Source organism: Mizuhopecten yessoensis, unplaced genomic scaffold, assembly GCF_002113885.1.
Source record: "Mizuhopecten yessoensis strain PY_sf001 unplaced genomic scaffold, ASM211388v2 scaffold10871, whole genome shotgun sequence".
NCBI classification, from domain to species: domain Eukaryota; kingdom Metazoa; phylum Mollusca; class Bivalvia; order Pectinida; family Pectinidae; genus Mizuhopecten; species Mizuhopecten yessoensis.
Genome location: NW_018408763.1, coordinates 453,442 through 474,180, shown reverse-complemented (window position 1 = coordinate 474,180; position 20,739 = coordinate 453,442). Strand labels below are relative to the sequence as shown.

General features: G+C 35.7%; 2 protein-coding genes across 7 annotated transcripts in view; one reads left to right on the top strand and one right to left on the bottom strand.

Annotated features, from left to right (window-relative positions):
* The window catches only part of LOC110463181, a 494,021-nt gene that overhangs the window by 94,374 nt on the left and 378,908 nt on the right, over positions 1-20,739 (bottom strand). The window lies entirely within an intron of this gene.
* LOC110463182 (protein couch potato-like) overlaps positions 4,968-20,739 on the top strand; it is a 177,832-nt gene continuing 162,060 nt past the window's right edge. For 2 of the 6 annotated variants that reach the window (XM_021517574.1, XM_021517571.1), the window contains exon 1: positions 4,972-5,680. In XM_021517574.1, the coding sequence (XP_021373249.1) occupies positions 5,585-5,680 (96 nt within the window). In that variant the 5' untranslated portion in view covers positions 4,972-5,584. Of the gene's footprint in view, positions 5,681-20,739 lie in introns of all 6 variants that reach the window. The other 4 variants (XM_021517577.1, XM_021517572.1, XM_021517575.1 and 1 more) reach the window with 4 other exon arrangements.

Here is a 20,739-nt window from a genome sequence, read left to right as displayed (position 1 = left end):
TTCCCCCCCCCCCCCCCCCCCCCCTTATATAAATATACCGTGAACATATCTCAAAATCTTCTTTTCCGTTTTTCTTAACAAAAATAAAAAATAAGTTATTTTTCTTCCTCGATAGATCGTCAAAACAACCCACCTTTATAACACTAAACTTTCTGGACGAAGAGTGATCGTATAACGGGGTTTTAAGGTTTTATTGAAAAAAGGCACATACCATATCGACTTCGAAATGTCATATTTTAGACACAATGGTATCCTTATATGTAACTTAACTTATTTTTTTTCTTCAATTCTATCGTTCAGAAATAAATATTTCTTAATTTGGTTGAATGAAACGTCTGAACTAAGATTTTTATGCCACGTCTAAGGTTTCTTCATAAAGCAAGTAATGATAATATTAAAGAAATTCTTTAACTACGAAATGTTTTTGAAACCAGGGTTTATAAATAAACATTTTCTATTTGTGCTTTATGCAAAAGAATGGTGGGTAGATTTTGAGAGTTATAAAACAACAGTTTTCTCCATTAGTTCTGTGTCAGATTAATACCAGCCCATTTATTACCAAGTTAATGGTACCATATGGTCGGTCTGCGCGTGTCAACAATCTCCACGACATATGTTTCATTTCAAGGCGCTAATCTCGGAAAAGATCAATTAAAACATAGCTTAATTCAATTAATTTGTAATTCTTGTTTTCTTTTCATACCATTTGTTGGCCCTAGCTGATAAATATTTCCACAACAAAAAATAACGATTTATTTTAATGAAGTGCCCGACATATGTGTTGCTATGTAAACACGTGCGTACACGTCATTGTTCGTCCATTTTAAGTACGATAAGCTCTGTTGTACACCTTCGTATAATATATTTACAGTATTTTCCAGTAATTTGTGTCAGAGGTTTTTCCCTTTATATCTTAGTTTTATTTGTTTTATTTCACGTTATTCATATATTTTGATCACGTTATAGGTAACAGAGGGTCGAGACACAAGTTCAGATTTTGAAATTTTCATTTGATAAAATTACGTATGAGAAGATTAAGGAAATTAAACCTACGTACACTAGCATATGAGACTTTGAGTGGACATGACAGACTTTATAATAGAGAGGCATGTACTTTTGTTGAGCTTTGGAGTGAGGAATCGGTCAGAAATAGTACAAGAGGAAACTCGAAATAAATAGTCCCATATCAGTCAACAACATCCCCGAGGAGAAACTATTTCACAACTCGTACATTAAAAACCTGGGACAATCTTCCGGAGGACGTTGATCCGCTCCAAATTTCAACACTTTTAAAAACAAAATATAGATAAACCTTGGCAGAATGTAGAACTTTATTATAATTATAGGGTAAATGTAATTAACAATGAACTTTAAATTTATATCATACAATTATTTAATTTTTGCGTCCAGTGTAGAGGAGCTCTATCGGCTCCTTTATTGGAAACTATCCTTATCTTTAACTCTATGTGAAAGTACAAAAAAAAATGGATTGGAGTCCTTGCGACAGGAAAATGATAAAAAAAATTCACAAGAAGACTGATTCTTGAGGCCTTTCACTGCTATACTGCTCTCAGGGGGTTAATCTAAGTCATTGGTAAAATTGATCCAGAGGAAAGTTATTAAATTTAATCTTATTTCATTGAGGTTGATACAACACACTATACAAACATATACATATATTTATCAAAGTCATAACTAAAAATTGATCCAAAAGCAAGCTATTAAATTTTACTTAATTCCATTAAAATTGATACAATACACATGCATAAATATTATATGTAATTTTAAAAGTCATTTAAAAGATCCAGAAGTAAGTTATGAAACTCAAATAAATATATTACCTTGATTTAAAACACATTTAAATTAGCATGATTTTATAATTTAGATCACCGGAGTGACATCTACGTATCAATTCTGGTGTTACTGTCAAATGTATCATCAGCTACTGAACCAATTATAGTGTTGTATAACATCAGAAATATTAGTGGATGTCAGTTGTTTAAGTTTCAAGTTTTTTATTTACCAAATGCAATACAACATATAGGTCATACAATGACATCACGTGACATGGTTTATAATAAAGTACAATATACAAGATGGTGGAGGACCATAATTCCTTTTTCACATTTAAGGTATAAATTTTACTGCACCACAAGGGCTTTTATTTTGGCATTTGCATTCGATAAATATTTACCTAGTTCACTTCAAGTTTTGACAATTTTACATGACAATATAATTCAATCAACTTATAAGCACTTGGATGTCGATAATAATATTGTTTTAAATATGTATTTCTTAGCTCGGAATAAGCTGGACAAAGTGGTATAAAATGCATCTCATCTTCTACATCATGTTTGTTACAAACAGTACCTATTATTTGGCCTCTTGGGACGGCATTGTACGTCCTGACTCAATGTTAAGAGAATGTGCTTGCATGCGATAACTACTCAGTAACTGTTTGATTTGTTTCTCTATATTTTGATTCTATCTCTGAACACAATAAATTACGACAGTATAAAATTTAATGTTTATATACGCGATGTAAAATAAAAAGGAACACATCTTGTAACTTTATCTTTCCTTTGTGCTGGTTTCCAAATTATTTTGATGAGAAACTTCTTATGTTATTGTCGCTCTTACAATTCTTCTGGGTAAAGTATTTTTATATTTCCTGAAAATTGTATTGATTAACAATGTATATGCTAATTGTATTAATTGTATAAATTGTATATCTGTGTACGGTAAAGGCTATAGAGTGACTTATTCTAGCTAGATAGGGCGCTATATCAAACGTTTTATATTATTATTAATTGTATAAATTGTATATCTGTGTACGGTAAAGGCTATAGAGTGGCTTATTCTAGCTAGATAGGGCGCTATATCAAACGTTTTATATTATTATTAGTTGGTATAAATTGTGCCCAATCCTCTTAAAAAATATTTAAATAAAACATGTGTAAACTAAAACTAAACTAGCCAAATCTCATTCAAATTATCATTTAGTGTAAACTTAATTTCGTTTCTTTCAGTTTTCACACACTTTGAGCAAATTCACAAGTGTGGGAACAGAAACAGGATACAGAAACAAGCTTAGAACTTATATTCACCAACTTCCTACAGATGGAAATTACTATATTGAGATGGGCAGCATGTTAGCAAACTATCATTTGTGAATTTCAATTCAATTTATTACCAAATGCACATTGCATATAGGCGTACAGAAATATACATATAGATAAATACTTTACAAATATCTTGTACAATGGCGGAGAACAAATGCAATAGATTCAATTCCATACAAAATAATTATAATCATGAAATAGTTATAAGTTGGGGAAAACTTAAAGCTTTCCTAAGGTAACTTAGCGGACTCTTATGAAGCATAACTTAGTTGTTTATGAAATAATACAAATAAGCCTTAAGCTAATCAAATTTCTAGGAAATAAGAAAACTTCAAAGGCAATCATACAACCTCAACATGAAGGTAGAACGATTACTATATATTACATAATGAAATAAGATTATAACTCACTGTGAAGTAAAAGACATAGATCTCAATCACATTATACAGTAACAAAACGTTTATAGCAAGACTTTGATACAGCTTATATTTCATATAAAGCATGAACTCTTTTTGAGATGAAAACAAGATAATTAGTTTAAATATATTTTATTTTAACATAATCACCATAATTTATTAGACATATCATACTAATTTTATAAAACACAATATGTCACGTGATTATCATAAATCATAATGGTATCAGTACATTTGTGAACATATACAAAATATATTTACTTTTTTAACGGGGGATGGATGAGGTGGGCGGGTCTGGTGGGGTTCACTTCCTTCTAATAAATTTCAATATTATCCATAAAGTACATTTGATTTCAAACAGAAACGATCTGTATTGTAACAAATAGTGTGTAAGTTAATAAATGTGAGAAAATAAGGTCAGATCCCGTCTTACATAAGTTTTGTTTACTAACGAAATCATTACGATAAATTTTAAATTTTAAATTGGTGACGTGTTCATAATCATCAAAACCGTAAATAAAATGTACCTTCACTGGAATTTGAAATTTCAACTTCATAAAATAAACTAAAACAAAACTTGTATTTATAAACATATTTGTCATAAAAAATAGAATTAAAAAGATAACTATCTGTATCCGAATCTAACCAAGCTTTATACAATGATTTGTCAGGGTCATATCTGTTAGAATTAATCTGTTATATATATATGTAATAACATATTACACGCAGAACCTCTATCGGCTATATCAGGAGCGTGGAACAAAGCACATTAATTTTTATGGGTTTGACTGTGTATAATAAATATGTTTTCAAACAATTGTCGTTCTGTTTGACTCTAACAGAATTTTATTGTTTAAGTGTAACTTAAGAAATTATGATGGCGTTATCGATAAAAAATATTCGTCGGTGAAAACTTTAAACCTGGGTATACAACAAAGGCGACACTTTTCCTATTGTTTTTTTTTCCTGTAGAGACGCGGTATATTTTACATTTACAACTGATCGTCTAGCTGTCAAATTTCACTCGACGTCTCAACTGTTTTTTTAAATGCCATCCATAGTTTTGTTTTCACGGTCGGCGGTTTAGTCGCCCTAAGTCATTTTAATGCCACCTTTTACATATGTTTAAACCCTATGGAGAGTTATATAGTTATCCTATGTGAGTACAGGTATTATTTTGTCTGTAAGCACCATTCTATAGACTCGCAGCTATAACCCGTGTGTTTTATTTACATTTAATCCAGCGTAATTTGTACGAAATATCGCTCTCAATCGGATTGCGATCATAATTCTATATAATAACTCTCTCGATCGTTAAACCACGTGGATTCGAACAAAGGGGCGGGGTTATCAGGGTCAGCGGGTGATTGACAGGACCATGGGATATCGAATTCTGTGACGTCATCTAGTGAATGTGCTCGTGCATTTGAATAACAAAATAAACCCCTATTATAGAGAGAAATAGAAAGCAGAGAACCAGCGAGCGCTTGTGTTGACGAGACTGTCAGTATACGTATGAAGTCCGGCCTATCGGAACACGTGTGTTTATGTAGATATTAGCCAGGAGCAGTGTTACCCCGTGTCTTTCAGAACACAAGCTTGTATTTACTACACCGAAGCACTGCGCACTCACTCACTACAGCGAAGGGAATAGTATATAACTATCTTTTATAAAATCTCTACTATGCGGTCATTCTGAAAACTCGGGGCTTCATAACAGGACCTATCTTCACTGGATAAAGGAGCTCATTTAATTTCACTTAAATTTATTTTGCACTTGGAGGTGTTTCCCAGAACAGGCTTCGCGAGGGATTTTATCCAGGTGACAGCCGAACCTACTAAACGTCACTGCATCAAAACGCACGTGTGTATAACTCGACTGATGCAGGTTTCTCATTTCCGGGGAAGTGTGTATTTTGGACATAACGTCGCAATAATTTTGTGATATCCAGGACCTATGGTGTTAACGAAACCTGGAATTTAATTGATACATCTACGAACTGTTATTTATTTGAATATTTAATATTTTTCCTGAAATTATTGACTATGCGAACAGACATGGCTACAACAACTTTGAATACTGATACAACTATAGCCCTGAGTCAAAGTATGGACTCTGTGAATGCAGCGGCAGAGGAAGAGGTAAGAAATATTCTTAATAAATTTTAATTTTAAAATTAATTTTAAATTTTTATATTGGATATACGTAAGCAATATATACATAGCGAAGGGCCTCGTATAACTTACTGCCCTTTAAAATGAATTATCAGCTGGGTTTTTTCACACATATTTTGGAAAGTTCGTTTATTTCGAGCGTAACGTCACGGCCGAGTGATTACACTAATGAACCTTGTGAACAATCGGAAAGATACACACAAGTCGTAAGTCACCGAGTTATGTGACGGTGTCATTGATTTTACTTATTTTCACGAGAGAAATAAAAAAAAAGAAGGTTGTACCAGTCTATGTATATATATATTAGGTCATATTATGACTGTAACGGTGTCCAGAACCGGTTCCGATTTCGTCATCGTCTTCTGTCAACCAAACTGTTACATACCAGCTTTGAAGTTTGAACACGACGCGTTGATGATCACAGCCCCCCACACACGTACGTTACCTATCTATAGACGTTAATTATACCCCTCGAGAAAACACACGTGTTTTTCACAGTCTTCAAACCATTAGGCTTTTGTAGGGAATATAACGTGTCAATAACCAAAAGAAAATCTATTGGAGACCAAAATTGCTTCAGTGATTCCAGTGAATCCAATGACTGCCATAAAACGTAATTATTTCATTTGTAGGCGAGGGATTAGGTAAAATTGTTGACACAGAGATATTAGCTTGTGTGGTATCCAAACACGCTGGCACGGAATCGCTCTGTCTGCGCCAGTTTCCAATTTATTAATTTTCTTATTCTGGTGAATGTGTAGAGTCTTTAAACCCTACGAAACACAATTACTTTTATAAAATAGAAACGGGTCTTTTGTTGTACGTGAAGGAAGGATTAAATATTTCGCTAGTGTTTGGTGTAAGCCCCCACTAATCCCAGCCCGTACTGTTGATAATTACGACTAGCTATTGAATTCACTCATGCGTGACGACCAGTATTTCTATTACCGAGTTCAAACCGGTTTCCTATTTAACTAAGCACTCTCGCTCTTTACACGGCTTTATAGGTGTATGTACTAATGTTTAAATTGAATACCCAGACGGAATGAATTAAAAAATTCTCTTTTATTGAAGAAATAAATTACTTCCTATATTGTTTGCTATAGTTGTACCTGTCTGCATGGTCAGGAAACGTCTGATGTCCCTGAAAACGGTCTTGATAGAGTTTGGACAAAAAAGATATTCAATGATTTCAATATTTCTTTGTCTGCATTCAAGACCTGTTATTCTAAAGTATATATCACTATACCCCAGTAAAAACGAAATTGATAATTCTTATAATTTATATATAGGCCCATGTTTGGTATATGGAAATGTGTGAGCATGAATACATAGCCTGTCCAATGTGTTTGCTTTGATTCATTGCTGTGGTTAAAAGATTAATTAAAATGAGAACCATCTATGTGCTCTGAAACCTCCAAAGGTTTTTGTTAACCCTTTCACCCCTATGCAACCCTATGCAACTTTAATGAAGTCTTCCATAAATTGATATGAATGAGTCCATTATGGTTTGCAGGGTTGAAAGGGTTAAGAGAGAAAGCATAATTAAATTATATATCAATAAATCTTGACACATTTTAAATGTGTTCATGGCAAGAAACACTTTTTTCAGTGATATATTTGTCTCGATTCTGATCGAGGTTTCCCAATTTCATAATTTTATAACAAGCTTGTTTTCTGTAAAATTCTCCTCAGTCAAAAACACTGTATACAATTAAGATATTGTAGGTGTAAGATATGTATGTGTAAGATATTGTAGGTGTGTATCCATTGTTTTGATGTCCACCATAGATATCATTGTTAACGACTTCTCGATTGAAATATAATATTTTACCTCAATTGTTATTTCCTAAATTTCCCTCCAACCCACCTCTCAAACAGAACTACTACAATAAGTAGAATTCAATGGAGTTACCAATAAACCCAACATGAAAGTAATGAGTATTTTTTTTGTTATATTTCCAAATTAAATGATTAGAAATGCTTGAATGAATTTCTAAAAGAACATTTAAGTTTTCACCCCATCCCCTGAACCTTTATATTAAACAAAGTGACAGAGCTCTCTTAAGTAGGAACTCGCCCAGATCCAGAATATTAACTTCAAACAGAGGATTATTACCAACGCTTGCATGCAATATTTAAGAACAGTTAGGTCATGCTAGAGCTGGCCGAAAGTGTTAATTAGGGCTAGCCGACATTTCTACATTGCAGGTAAAATTGATTAGTTCTTTTAGCCTTGGGAGAGGGAAAAACACAATGACATTTCTGTGCTAGCTAACTAACTATACGTGTCTTGCTCAATATCATTTCAATTTTGAAATTGTTTCCAGCTATCCAAGGATAATTGTATCTTATGAGAAGGAAGAGGGCAATCTGACATTTCTCTGCCCTCTACTAAAAGTACACTGGGGTTTAGGTGTGTTTGAAGCAACCTGTTTCATGTCTCTTTCGCTCTCTGTAAGGATCTCATGGCATAAATTTACCTGGTTAAAAAACAAATATATCATAAAATCAAACTCAAATATCAAAAAATATAATCAAATAGGATACAAGACTGTCGGGGTACATTTGAACTGTGTTTGATTGAGACATAACTTCGAAAAAATTCTCATAAACTCATAACTTCTCCACCTGAATATCGTTTGACCTATAACCTTTGACCTTTTGGAGTACCAAAATACCCTTTGACCTTTTCTGGGTCAAACTTATCCAGTTCCCCTTATGTAATAGATATGACTAAGTGTTACTATCACAGGTTGGTGAAGCAAAGTCCCCTTACTTTGATAGGAGATGGTGTCTCTGTTTATGTGAAAATAAGTGTCAGGGTAAACCTTGAGATGATGGTGGAAGGGGGCAGGGTATGTATGTGTCTATGTGGTGGTGGGGGTGGGGGTGGGGGTGAGGAGGGTAATGGATGGGGGAATCATGATCGACCATTAAGTCCAGGCAAACCATAGGGGACATTAACTTAAGCCTTTCACCACCTAAAGTCACATTTAAACATTACCAAACCAAAGACTGACAAATTACAAATTAACTATGTGAGGTGAATGTACCAACTGCCCCCCATCTCTACCCACATACCCTGACTCTGTCTCCTCAACTTTTCCTATGTAAAATACAATCACTGATTGCTATAAACATTCCTGCTCATAACGAAGAAACAGTGGATTCCTTCATCACAAGCAGTTGTCTGATAAGATACCAAACTTGTCTGTATTGAAGTTATGTCGTTGGTCGTTACACGTCCTATAGCCATGTTTGAAGTTATGTCGTTGGTCATTACATGTCCTATAGCCATGTTTGAAGTTATGTCGTTGGTCGTTACACATCCTATAGCCATGTTTGAAGTTATGTCGTTGGTCGTTACACGTCCTATAGCCATGTTTGACTTCATAATTTAGTTCTCCGCCTACCTCCTTTGTCTTTTCCTCCTTTCCATCTTCCCTCAATCTGCCTCTCTGTTTCCTTTCTCTCATTATTTGCCTCTTTCTGTCATTAAGTCCCAATATATTCTTTTTCCCTGCCTTAACTTAAGTAGACTCTACCATACGTTGATCTGGATGAGTCTATTATGGTCTACAGTGGTGAAAGGGTAAACTCATCCCTTCTTTCAGACTTTCCTTTCTATCCCCCCTCAGCCTTTATTGCCGGCTCCCTGTTACTTTCCACTGCTTTATACCCTCTCTCTCTCTCTCCCCCCCCCCAGTCTTGCAACCCCATCCCCCCAGGGTCCGTCACACTAGCAGTCTTTACCTGTTTGATTGATACTTTTATTGCGTAGGGGTTATGATAAATAGGGACCAAAGGAGTGATGAAGTGTGTGGGTTGTGGTGTGTGTGGGTGGTGGTGTGTGTAGGGAGATTGGGGTGGGGTGGTAAGGGGGAGGGTATTTGTCAAATCTGAACTCTCAAGGTACAAATGTTTGTTTATCTGAGGTGAAGGGATGAAGAACCGTTCCAATTATCTCTGGGTAGGAGCAAAGTCTGTTTACCTAGAACATGTAGGTGTCGAGTTTGTGTATGATACAGTGGGATGGTAACTGGGGTGGAATCTTTGTATATGTGAGGGCTGGGACAGGTTTGATGATGAGGGAGATATTTGAAATGTAACCCTGGTACGGAAAAATCCTTTTTATTTAATTCTGTTCCATTTGTTGCCCCTTCACACTGCTTGCTTCCTGCTGGTTATGCTTTCAATAAGTGTCGGTGTATGAAAGTAATTAATCAAGATATTTTAAAATTTTTACTGTTGATCAAAGTCCCGAGATGAATATCTAAAATATCTACATTCATAACATTTAAAAGTTACAGCTTTTACTCTAGGGACGAAGTTTTAGAATTTGACTTCGGCAGTATTATTATCACCCGGTCAGTGATGGATGTTTGAACAAGTTCGGAGTATAAGGTCAGGGTACAGGGCGACAGTACGCTGATAAAAACGATCTAAATCCACAAAGTGTTACATCAACTCCGTCAGGGTCGTCCTCCCTCTCCTCCGCGAGATCAGACATGTGTCGACATGTGTATAGGAGTTGTCGGTCAGTTTGTACAAGTCGCGCTTCATTTCTTATGCAGTCGCATCGTTATGGAATTTATTTTCATGGGTCCTTTTTAATTGCATTGCTAAAAATGAATAAAAGGCAATGGGTCCGATCCCACAATGTTAAATTTAAGTATTTCCAGGGATTCTCTGTGTCATTAAAATTCTACGAGTGTAGGACTCCGGCCTTGTATGTACCGTAGATTTATCACTGCTGATGTGTTGGGAAGATTAATGTCATTAATTGTCAAATAATTTATAAAAGATTAACTGAATTTTTAAATTAGACCTTTTTTCTTTTCACTAAAGAAATAATTGGGAAAAAGAGAATTGGCTATAGATATGAAAACATTTGTAAATTCTTAAACGATAAAAAGAAAAGATTTATTTTTGTTTTGTTTTACAGCCCTTTCACAATTTAGAATTAGAAAAATATAACAAACGTTGTAATTTTAAACATTGACATTTTTCTGATCTCCATTTATGGAACCATTACTGGCGTTTGTAAAATGTAAAGACTATTCCAGAAATCAATATATATCAAGTTTATTTCTTGCACATGCAGAAATTGACAGTTTCAGAATTGATGAAAAATTCATGAGATTTTTTCCCCCAAACGTCTTGCATGCAATGTGTATTACATGTGGTATACTTGTACCAATAATACTAGCAATGTGTCTGAAAACTAAACTGTTTATATAAATACAAACAAATTATACACTGGAATTCAGTGTTTCAAATTCTGGTACGTAAATTATTTAGAAACGACAACAGATTAGAATTGATGTGATATTTTCATGCTGTTTCATACAACACCATATCAAGCTAGCACGACTGAAACTAAATTGATTCCCCCCCCCCCCCCCCCCCCCTTCAAGCTTCAATGCATGCAATTGTGTTTTCGATGTCGGTTATTACGAGGATAGTGTACAACTAAAAAGCGAAATTGTCCCTGGATAGTTGGTACGACATCAGTACCACTCTTTGGAGACAGGTTGCTCAGAAAATAAATATGACGCCATTACAATACATTCATCATGTAGATTCCATAAAACGCTGACATACACACGGGTTTACGGGAGACTGCATAGGCTGGCCATCCCGTCCATTGTTTTGTTACAAATTCCTTAACACAACTTGTGAAGGTCTACAAATGTGCAGACGCGAAACGTTCAATAAAAGATGAGGCTGCGTATAAAATGCATACGGTACATATTTTCTCTAGTAAGGCTGGGTCTGGATTAATGAACGGCTATGTTTGATCGCGGAAACCACACGAGCCAAGCATCTCATGTTTACATGGATACAAGCGTGAATTTGACACAGAGCTTTCTAAACAAACTTTGTATTGAATCATGCGAGAACTGATGGGAATGATAAAATAAGGGGCTGGATATTTTAGAGCTCTGCTACCATTTTTGCATAGTTATTATAAAGTTGTTTCATAATAAGTCGGGTAAAATGTTTTCAAATATATATATAACCCTGTTTAGTTTGAGTTTTTAAGCTGTGTATTTGACTAAGTTAACTTGGTTCGTAGTAGCATAGCATTCCTTGGATGTGCTTGAATTCAATTGAACAAACTCGGATCTTTTCGGTACATGCTACATGAATTATGGCCTGGTCTGAGTCTATTGAAAGCTTTGAAGCATAGGCTTTTGGTGTGATGTGTACAAGCATGTTCATGGATGGTTCAATTAGATCTAACAAGCAGAATCTCTGATACATAGTTTGTGTGTGTGTTTCATTTGATTTGGCCTAATTTAACTGTAGCCAAGTTTTTTTTCAGCACACTGTATGGCAAATAAATTCAATGGCCCTACACGAAGATCAGACTTCGGTACAAACGATATATGTTAGTTTTAGTTGGACGGATTCAATGAGCGTTGCACACACTGAGCTGGTTCCACGCTCGGATCAATAACGATTAAACTACCTCTCTCTTATAGTAACGTCATTTGCTGCTTCTTCCAAAGAATCCCATCGTCTGCGTCAATTAAAAAGTGAGAGAGCATGTATCACCGGTCGCGGTTCGTGGTCTGGCGCGTATATAGACAACCTATTAAAGGAGACTGTGTGTACACCCAGCACAACAATGGACTATTATGGTCCTATTATTGATAATCTACCTCGACAATATTTCTCGGTAAATACAATGGAATCAGCGGAGTCGTGTCGGTACAGAACGGCTGTGTGTGAGTTAGAGAGGCTGGATACGGAGCGGGAACAATTATGTCTCGATAGCCCGAAGCTATATGTTTTGATCGTGTGTCTGCGTGTGTGATGTAAATGTAGGTTTGATACTGTGTACTCTGTCGCTCTAATCTGTAAGGATCGTTTCTATAGAAGTACAGTATATGCTTACCTAATGTAAACAGGGATGTAGCCATTTATTTGGCTAATATGTGTTATAGCTGTACAGCCTATCTATACCACTTGATAAGATACACAAGCTGTACATTAAATAAACACATTACCATAAATTTCTGAATTGGATTATTTTGATCACCAATAATCCTTCTCCATGAAGGTGTCAAATGCCAAAATGTCAATTGAAGCTTTGCTATCCTTTCTTTGCCTTTTTTGTTCTAAATGAAGCTATAGCTGATCCTGTAGAGGTCAGTATACCAAAAACACCTTATATCTAACTTTGTTATAAACGTAGGTAATACAAATTCTAATGGTCAAACGAGGGATACTTTGGTTAGATGAAGCCATGAAGAAAGGATGGTGCTGATCGAGCTCTGTTCGCTGAGGCTGTGTTAGGAGGATATACTGGGTTTGGATGTTATAGGTAATAATTTCTGTCAGCTTTGAGGACGTGATATGAGGCCATATGAGGCCATGGTGGGAGGTAAAGGTACCATATTAGCTGTAATCAACACCCTTCCCCTTATAAGCATTCATTACCTCATTTGGGCCCTTATCGATGATATTAAGGATATAAGTGCCCCCTATTCCCAAACAAGCGCCATTCTGACCTTTTCTGGTTAACAGAATGTATTACTAAACACTCTTTATATTTGACTTGCAATCTGACAAAAGCGTTTCCCAGTATTGTCAATAAGATTCATCAGTTTGGAAATATGTAATATCAAAGTTTCACCTGGTACACAAATAATGTATGTATTTAACGTGTCGCAACTGTTTCCCATTGTTGTAGAAAAAAATTAAGGGAATAATGTTTAACAATTTTCCTTCGAATGTGTCCGATAGTTGTGTCACCTTACATACGGCACGGCTGACAAGCCTTGTTTTGTTATCCTTGTGTCATTTTTTGTTTATTATGGCAAATACGGTAGTAAGCCGTGGATATACTCGGATCAATCCCTGCCGTTATTACAGTCCGTGATACATGTAGGTACTATATCTAAGTATAGGTAATCAGCTGTAATGAGACTGGATGTTCAGCTGGAGAATGTGCTGAAATGTAAGGTCAACATGTAATATCGGTAAGAGATGCTTGGCCACACAGTCTACAGGGGGTCGTGAGAATGTTGGTGGGGGTGAAGGTGGGGGTCGGTGAAGGGAGGGAGGAGGGGGTGGAGCGAGGGTAGGCAAGATATTAACCCCTGAAATTTCATAATGAACTATTCCAACCTTTGAATTGGAAAGTTCAATTGTGTATTCAGGGGTGAATGAGTTAAATAAAAACAAAGATGTTGTATACAAAGCACCATTAAATGACACTAAGTATTATTTTTCTTGAAAAGTTGATTTATCTTGGAAATTCTTTAGGAAATATAGGTCAAACATCCTCCGAATCTTTTTTTCATATACATGTATCCTAATTGTAACCATCCTCCCGAATCCCTCCCCACCCCTCCTTGATTGTTTTTTCTCAAGAAGTCCTTATATCCTGTAGTATCAGGTCCAACGCTGTATTAAGTACGCTACATAGACTGGTTCTATCTCTAGAATATTTAAAAACAAATTTATGAAGAAAAAAATGAAACTTGTACAATTTTCTTCTTTTGAATATCTGATCCGAAGTTTCAAACTACGGGAAACTGAGCTAGTAGAACAATCGACTGGACAATTCTTTATAAAAACAAAAAGCAGGTTGCCAGCTATGAGACGGACTGAATACACTAACATATTCCAATGGATTATTCAATACACTGAAATGTGCTAAAAGGTCATTAGGTACAAGTGATGTACTCGTTAACCCTTTGTATACTACACTAAATTTAATGAATACCTGTAACCCTTTCACCACTGTAGACCATAATGGACTAATCCAAATAAATGTAAGGTAGAGTCTACTAAAGTTACCCAGGGGTGAACAGGTTAAGTTGATTGTAGTGTAATCACTAAACTGACCTAAAAGGTCATTAGGTACAAGTGATGTACTCGTTAACCCCGTGTGATCGTCGTTAAGTGTTGATTACTGAGACTAGGGACCTCGTCGTTAATTATAAAAGTAAGATTTTGTCACACTTGTTTTCTCGACATACAAGGTGACACATCGCTTGTAAAGTGGTATTAATATGGTGACTGCGTTGCATGTTGGAATAAGTTCCTGTCCTGAACTGAATAACTCCTGTGAAGAAATACTTCAACAAGAATGCATTATTCATATGTGTTAGCTGCAGCTGGGTAAATTATTTATGTGGAAATCCATTTCTCTGTGTGTCATTTGTTAATGTTAACGGAGATATTTCGATACATATTTGCGTGTAGTTTATCTTAAACAGTGGTGGAATGATATATTTACATTTTAGATAAAAAAAATATTATCCTGCACACAACTGATTCGGTGATGTTGTTTTGGATTTCTTTCCCTTTTTTGTGTAGAATATCTGTCTGTCACTCTACGAATTGAAAAAATGTAAACAAGAAATGGAACCAAATTTTTCGGACATCAGACATGTGCAGCTTAGTTAAATGTGGTTATTTTAAGGCGTCATCAACACCACATTTTAAACCACAATAATTTGAGAAATTAAAAAAAAAAAAAAAAAAGTCATTTTTTGTTTGTGTTTGTCTTTAAATAATCATTCTAAAGCCCAAATAACTTTGGCATAAAACTGTTGTTAAGCCAATTGGATTTGAAAACTGGCTGATACAAAAAAATAATAATTCCATAAGTATTTCCATTTCTATTAGTATTTACTGTATATAACATTCTCGGCTACAGTCGACTTGGGCGCGAGACCGGTTAGTTAACTTTAGGACTTCTACTTCTACTTCTACTTCTAAATGGTACTGACCAACTTCAACAGTTTCAAAATAAAAAGTCAGACGAGGAGTGAAACACGGAAAGAGATTGTTTTTAAAAGATACGAGATGGTCTAATTTGCGATCGAAAAGTGATGGTGGAGGGCTGATTTGAATAATTCCGTTGTGGGGCTCGAAATAATTACTCCATACATACTGGACGAGGCTGGCTTCACTAACAGGTTAGTTAACTTTAGGACTTCTACTTCTACTTCTAAATGGTACTGACCAACTTCAACAGTTTCAAAATAAAAAGTCAGACGAGGAGTGAAACACGGAAAGAGATTGTTTTTAAAAGATACGAGATGGTCTAATTTGCGATCGAAAAGTGATGGTGGAGGGCTGATTTGAATAATTCCGTTGTGGGGCTCGAAATAATTACTCCATTCATACTGGACGAGGCTGGCTTCCCTAACCGATTAGTTAACTTTAGGACTCCATACATACTGGATGAGGCTGGCTTCACTAACCGGTTAGTTAACTTTAGGACTCCATACATACTGGACGAGGTTAGCTTCACTTCATAAACAGTGCCATCCCCGTATTTTATCAGGTCATGGGCGACTGAAACATCCATGATGGAGTCAAGACAGCTGGTGATTGGTTAGTTTTACGAAAACAAAATGAAGACTGTTTTATTGATTTTTTTTAACTTTTTCCATGAAAGTAGGGAACAAAACATATTGAGTTTGAATTTAGATAATTCAGATAGCAGAAATCATGACAAAATCAAAAATATGAATTCTTTTAAAAAGAATTTATATGGTTTGTTTTATTTTATTTTTATATTTTTGGTATACGTCTGAACGACTTTTGGCAGCATCTCGTGCTGATGGTGTGTGCCTGTTGGCATGGTGTAGGGTATAGTAGTGCACTGGATGGCAACCACTTAGCTATAGAGATGGGAGCTGATCCTTGACGACCCAAAGTTTCAATTTCTCTGGGACTTTTTCATTTTCTCTGGTCTAATTACACACACTAGACCATAGACATGCAAACACAAGCCCCTGACACTGTTCGGTGGACTAGACCACAAACATGCCGACGTAACTCCCGACATTGTTAACAGAAGCACTATTAGGCCACTATACAGGTAATTTCCAGTACAAGATACCTAATAGGGATTAGTGGATTTTGCTTTACTAATATCATGAAAAAGAAGAAGAACTATTTGAGTCAAAAATAGGAAAACACACATAATCTATATACATCAGAATAAAATGTTTTGGCATATATGGGGTAGACTCAACTTAATGCTTGTAATAGTACCATTCTTTCGGCAGTAATTTTGTAGCTGTCCCAGATTACTACAAATTGTATGTGCAGATTATACTGTGGCTAAACTAGACTTGCCCAGTCATTGAATTGGAAAGGTTCAAATGTGACTTTAGGGGTGAATGTCAGTTAACAAGAGACTCCCCACCCTTTGTTGTATATCTGTATGTAAGGGTCAACACCTCTCTCCTACCCTATGCCATACTTGCCAACCCTCCCTATTTAGGAGGGAGACTCCCGATTTCGGACCCTTAAATTTGGTAGTTCCAGCCAGAAAGTTTCCTAAACTTTACCTTTTTTCTAAGATCTAATGATCTCATCTGAAAGAACCAATCACAATATGTAATATTAAAGGGTTATTTTGTCTCTAGGGGGTATATACACACATTTTATTTATGTTTTAATTTGAGCATCCTGAAACTCTCCCATGGAAATTTCAAAAGGTTGGCAAGTATGCATTGTCCAGTTTAAATATGTAGGGTTGAATGAGTTAAAGACTCGTCAACACTCGCTACACTAAAGTGAAAGTAGATAGACCGTATTACTGTGGTCTTTTCCTGCAGTACTTTCTTCAATTGATTTTTTGGTTTTCTAGTGAATAGAAAACGCGATTTCAACCTTTCAAATGTCAGTTTAAAATTTAATGTATACTTAAAATTCGATAAGTCAGTGGTTGTATATTACATTATGTAATCCTTGTGTTGCTGGGTTGATATGACTGATAACCTATCTAGGCAGGGTAGCTCGTCCCAGTACAGCATTTAGGTAATAAACAATGAAAAATAATACCGCATTTAGGTAAATAAACACCGAAATACCAGTACCTCATTTAGGTAACAAATAATGAAAAACTAGTACCGCATTTAGATAAATAAACACAGAAATACCAGTTCTGCTGTGGCTATTGCACTTGCTGCTACAGAAGGATTGATAAAATTCCTATGATTTTGTTTGGGTTATTTTGTGGAGAAATTGTTACCACAAAAACCATGAAAATTAGAACCCTGAGAAAAGACAAACGTTTTAGGGTATTGAGATAGGTGATGATGTTCATCTGTTAACTATCCCCAGTGGTGGCTAACGATGCGTATAGAGCGTGGAGAATCTATAAAGTTTGACACGTTTAAGATAAGATATATTATCTCCTGGTACATAAATATGTATACACATGCATTTACTTGGTAAGATAGATTGAAGTGACTTTGCTTTTGTTATCATACTCTTTAAATAATTATAGCTACGAAAGGTTTATCAGATAAATGTTGAGGGTCTAGCGTCAACATGGCATTATCGTGATATAGGGTTTGTATGCGTACTTCTAATTTGACAAAACTCGGAGGATTTCACATTGAAATTATCACTTGAAGGTGTTTAATACTGTTAGGTGTTATCTCTATAACGGTCAAGGTTCAAGGTGTATGCACATACATTACACAACCCTATAAATCCATTTAGACTGATCCAAATCAGTCCCATTCTCCTTCCGAGGGGTGCTAGGTAATAAATTTCACTTCAATCCCAGGTTAAGAAGGTTTTAAGGATTAAATGGTTTTAAAATCCAGTATTTAAAACAATTAGCCAGATTTCGGTTTTACAGAGCAGCTTACCATTGATCAAACATGAAAAGTTTGCTCGGGGTCAAACTCAATGTGTCTAATATTCCGGTAATTATGGCTGTGTTTAACACTATGTGTCAACTGTCGGGGTAATTACAGGTAAATTACCTGTCTGACGTTATTAAGTATACTAGATCCAGGTATTAAATCTGTTCCGGGCGTACTCGTCACCAAGCCTAGTCACACTCTGATTTACGAGTTACAAGTTACGATTTATGATTCACAATTTATACTCCATGACTACTGAATTTGCTGATATTGTTTTACGAACAAATCATAAAGAAATCAAAAGGAGTTTTAGTTTTTCCTCACAACAGCCAAGGTTATTTGAAGACAGATCTGCAGGAAACACTTAACTGCCTCAATGATATTTCTGTATAATGGAAATGATTAAAAATCGTATAATTTGTTGTTTACGATTTACAGTTCCGATTATATATACAAAGCCTATTGAAACAGTGACTCCTTACCTACAGACTGAAATCTTGACATGTTAAATCATGCCAACCATTTTTTTTTACGATTTCACCAATATCGAAGGTGTCTAGGTGGAATAGGAAGGCAGTTACGATTTATCATTTATTACATATCAGGTGCTTAAAGGAAATTTCAACAATAGAGAAAAATGATGGATTTTGTTCTACGTACCTAGTGAATACTTTTGAGTGCTTGTGTAATGTAGGAACCAGTTTTATTATACCAAAGCACCTGCCTTTGACAAATTTATCAATAATCACCTGCATTTTCCCCCCGAAGAATTGCAACTTTTTGTGAGAATGTGACACACTGCTAAAACAACATTTATATTTTTTTTCACAAAATTTGACAAAATTCATCTATTCTTTACGTCAACCATTTATTTTGTTTATTTTGTCTATAGATTTCAATGTATCGGTTGGCTCATTTTACCCCTAAAGTCACATTCATACCTTACCATATCAAAGACTGGGCAAGTGTTTTCAGATTTACCCCTAAATTCACATTCGTACCTTACCATATCTAAGACTGGGCAAGTGTTTTCAGATGGTTACTGGATACAGAGGATATTTGCCCAGTTCAACTTTTGCCGTTCAGAATCCATTTAATTACGAGGAAAATTATATTGGTGACTAACGTTCGCTGTAAGAATAAATTCGTCCTCGTTCCAGAAGGCAAAAAAGGTAATAATGAAACAGCAGCAAAATAAATTCCAGGTGTTCAGCATATTTTGTAATTATGGTTCGAAGGCACGGTAGTCTAGCGGTAGGACGCCGGGCTCGTGACCGAAGTGTTACGGCACTGTGTTGTATCTTAGAACAAGATACTTTACTCCGCTTTGTTCCAGTCTACTCAGCTGTAAATGAGTTTGTGGTTAGGCAGTGCTAGAATTGTTGAATGCTAGCTGTGAGCGCCGAAATGGCAGCACCGGCTGTATGCTCCCGTGGGAGTTGAAAAAGATATTGGTTGGTTGCAAAGGCCCTATAACCGCTGATAACAATGTGTGAAATGCTTTGAGACGACCTTTGAACTTGGTTGTGATAAAGCGGTATATAAGAACCTGGAATTATTATTATTATTATTAGTTGAGCAATAAAGTAGAATTGAGCTTTATATTTGAAAAAGCAGCATGTTCTTATAAGTAGACTTGATGTGTTGTGTGTTGACATTGTACTATCGTCAAGTCTGTATATAAACACATCTAAATATATAGAACCCCTTCTAGTACTCCGGATACCTGCTCATCCTTGTACACAACCAACTTCAGACTGTTTACATAGCCAACTCAATGATAATATTTGAAATTCATGACCGCCATTTTTTTTAAGAGAGCGTCTCTTTATAACCACTCAGATCCACCTATTTATTTACTGCGGTGGTGTAGTGACAAGAAATTCCCAGACATCGGAAAACGCTTTTGTGATGCCGATTTCATTCAGTGGTACAAATCCTACTTGACGCGTAGTCGCAGGTATATTATTCTGAGATAAAGACGAGTGTGTTCAATGGTGGTGTTTACCTGTCACACCCTGAACGTAAAGATTCATCACCTTGACGTGTATGCCGATAAAACTGTTTACAAAAATTAGCATGAGTGTACGATACAATACATCACAGCTAAACCTGCTTTCATGTCTGTATCAAACTTATAACAAATACAAAAAATCAAAATGGTAAGTTAGACATGTAAGAAAGTATGAAATTTAAGAATTTTCATATAAAGTTAAGGAGACTTTGTGGTGTGTTCTCCGACACCAACGGATGGGTTCCGTTTGAATCATGGTACAGCTGGAAGTAAACGGTTTGGCTCGACACTGAGGTGGAGGGGATAATGGACATTGAGGTCAATAGTTGTCAAATCCGGCCATTCGTCAGGTGTGTGGGGTGGGGTGGGGG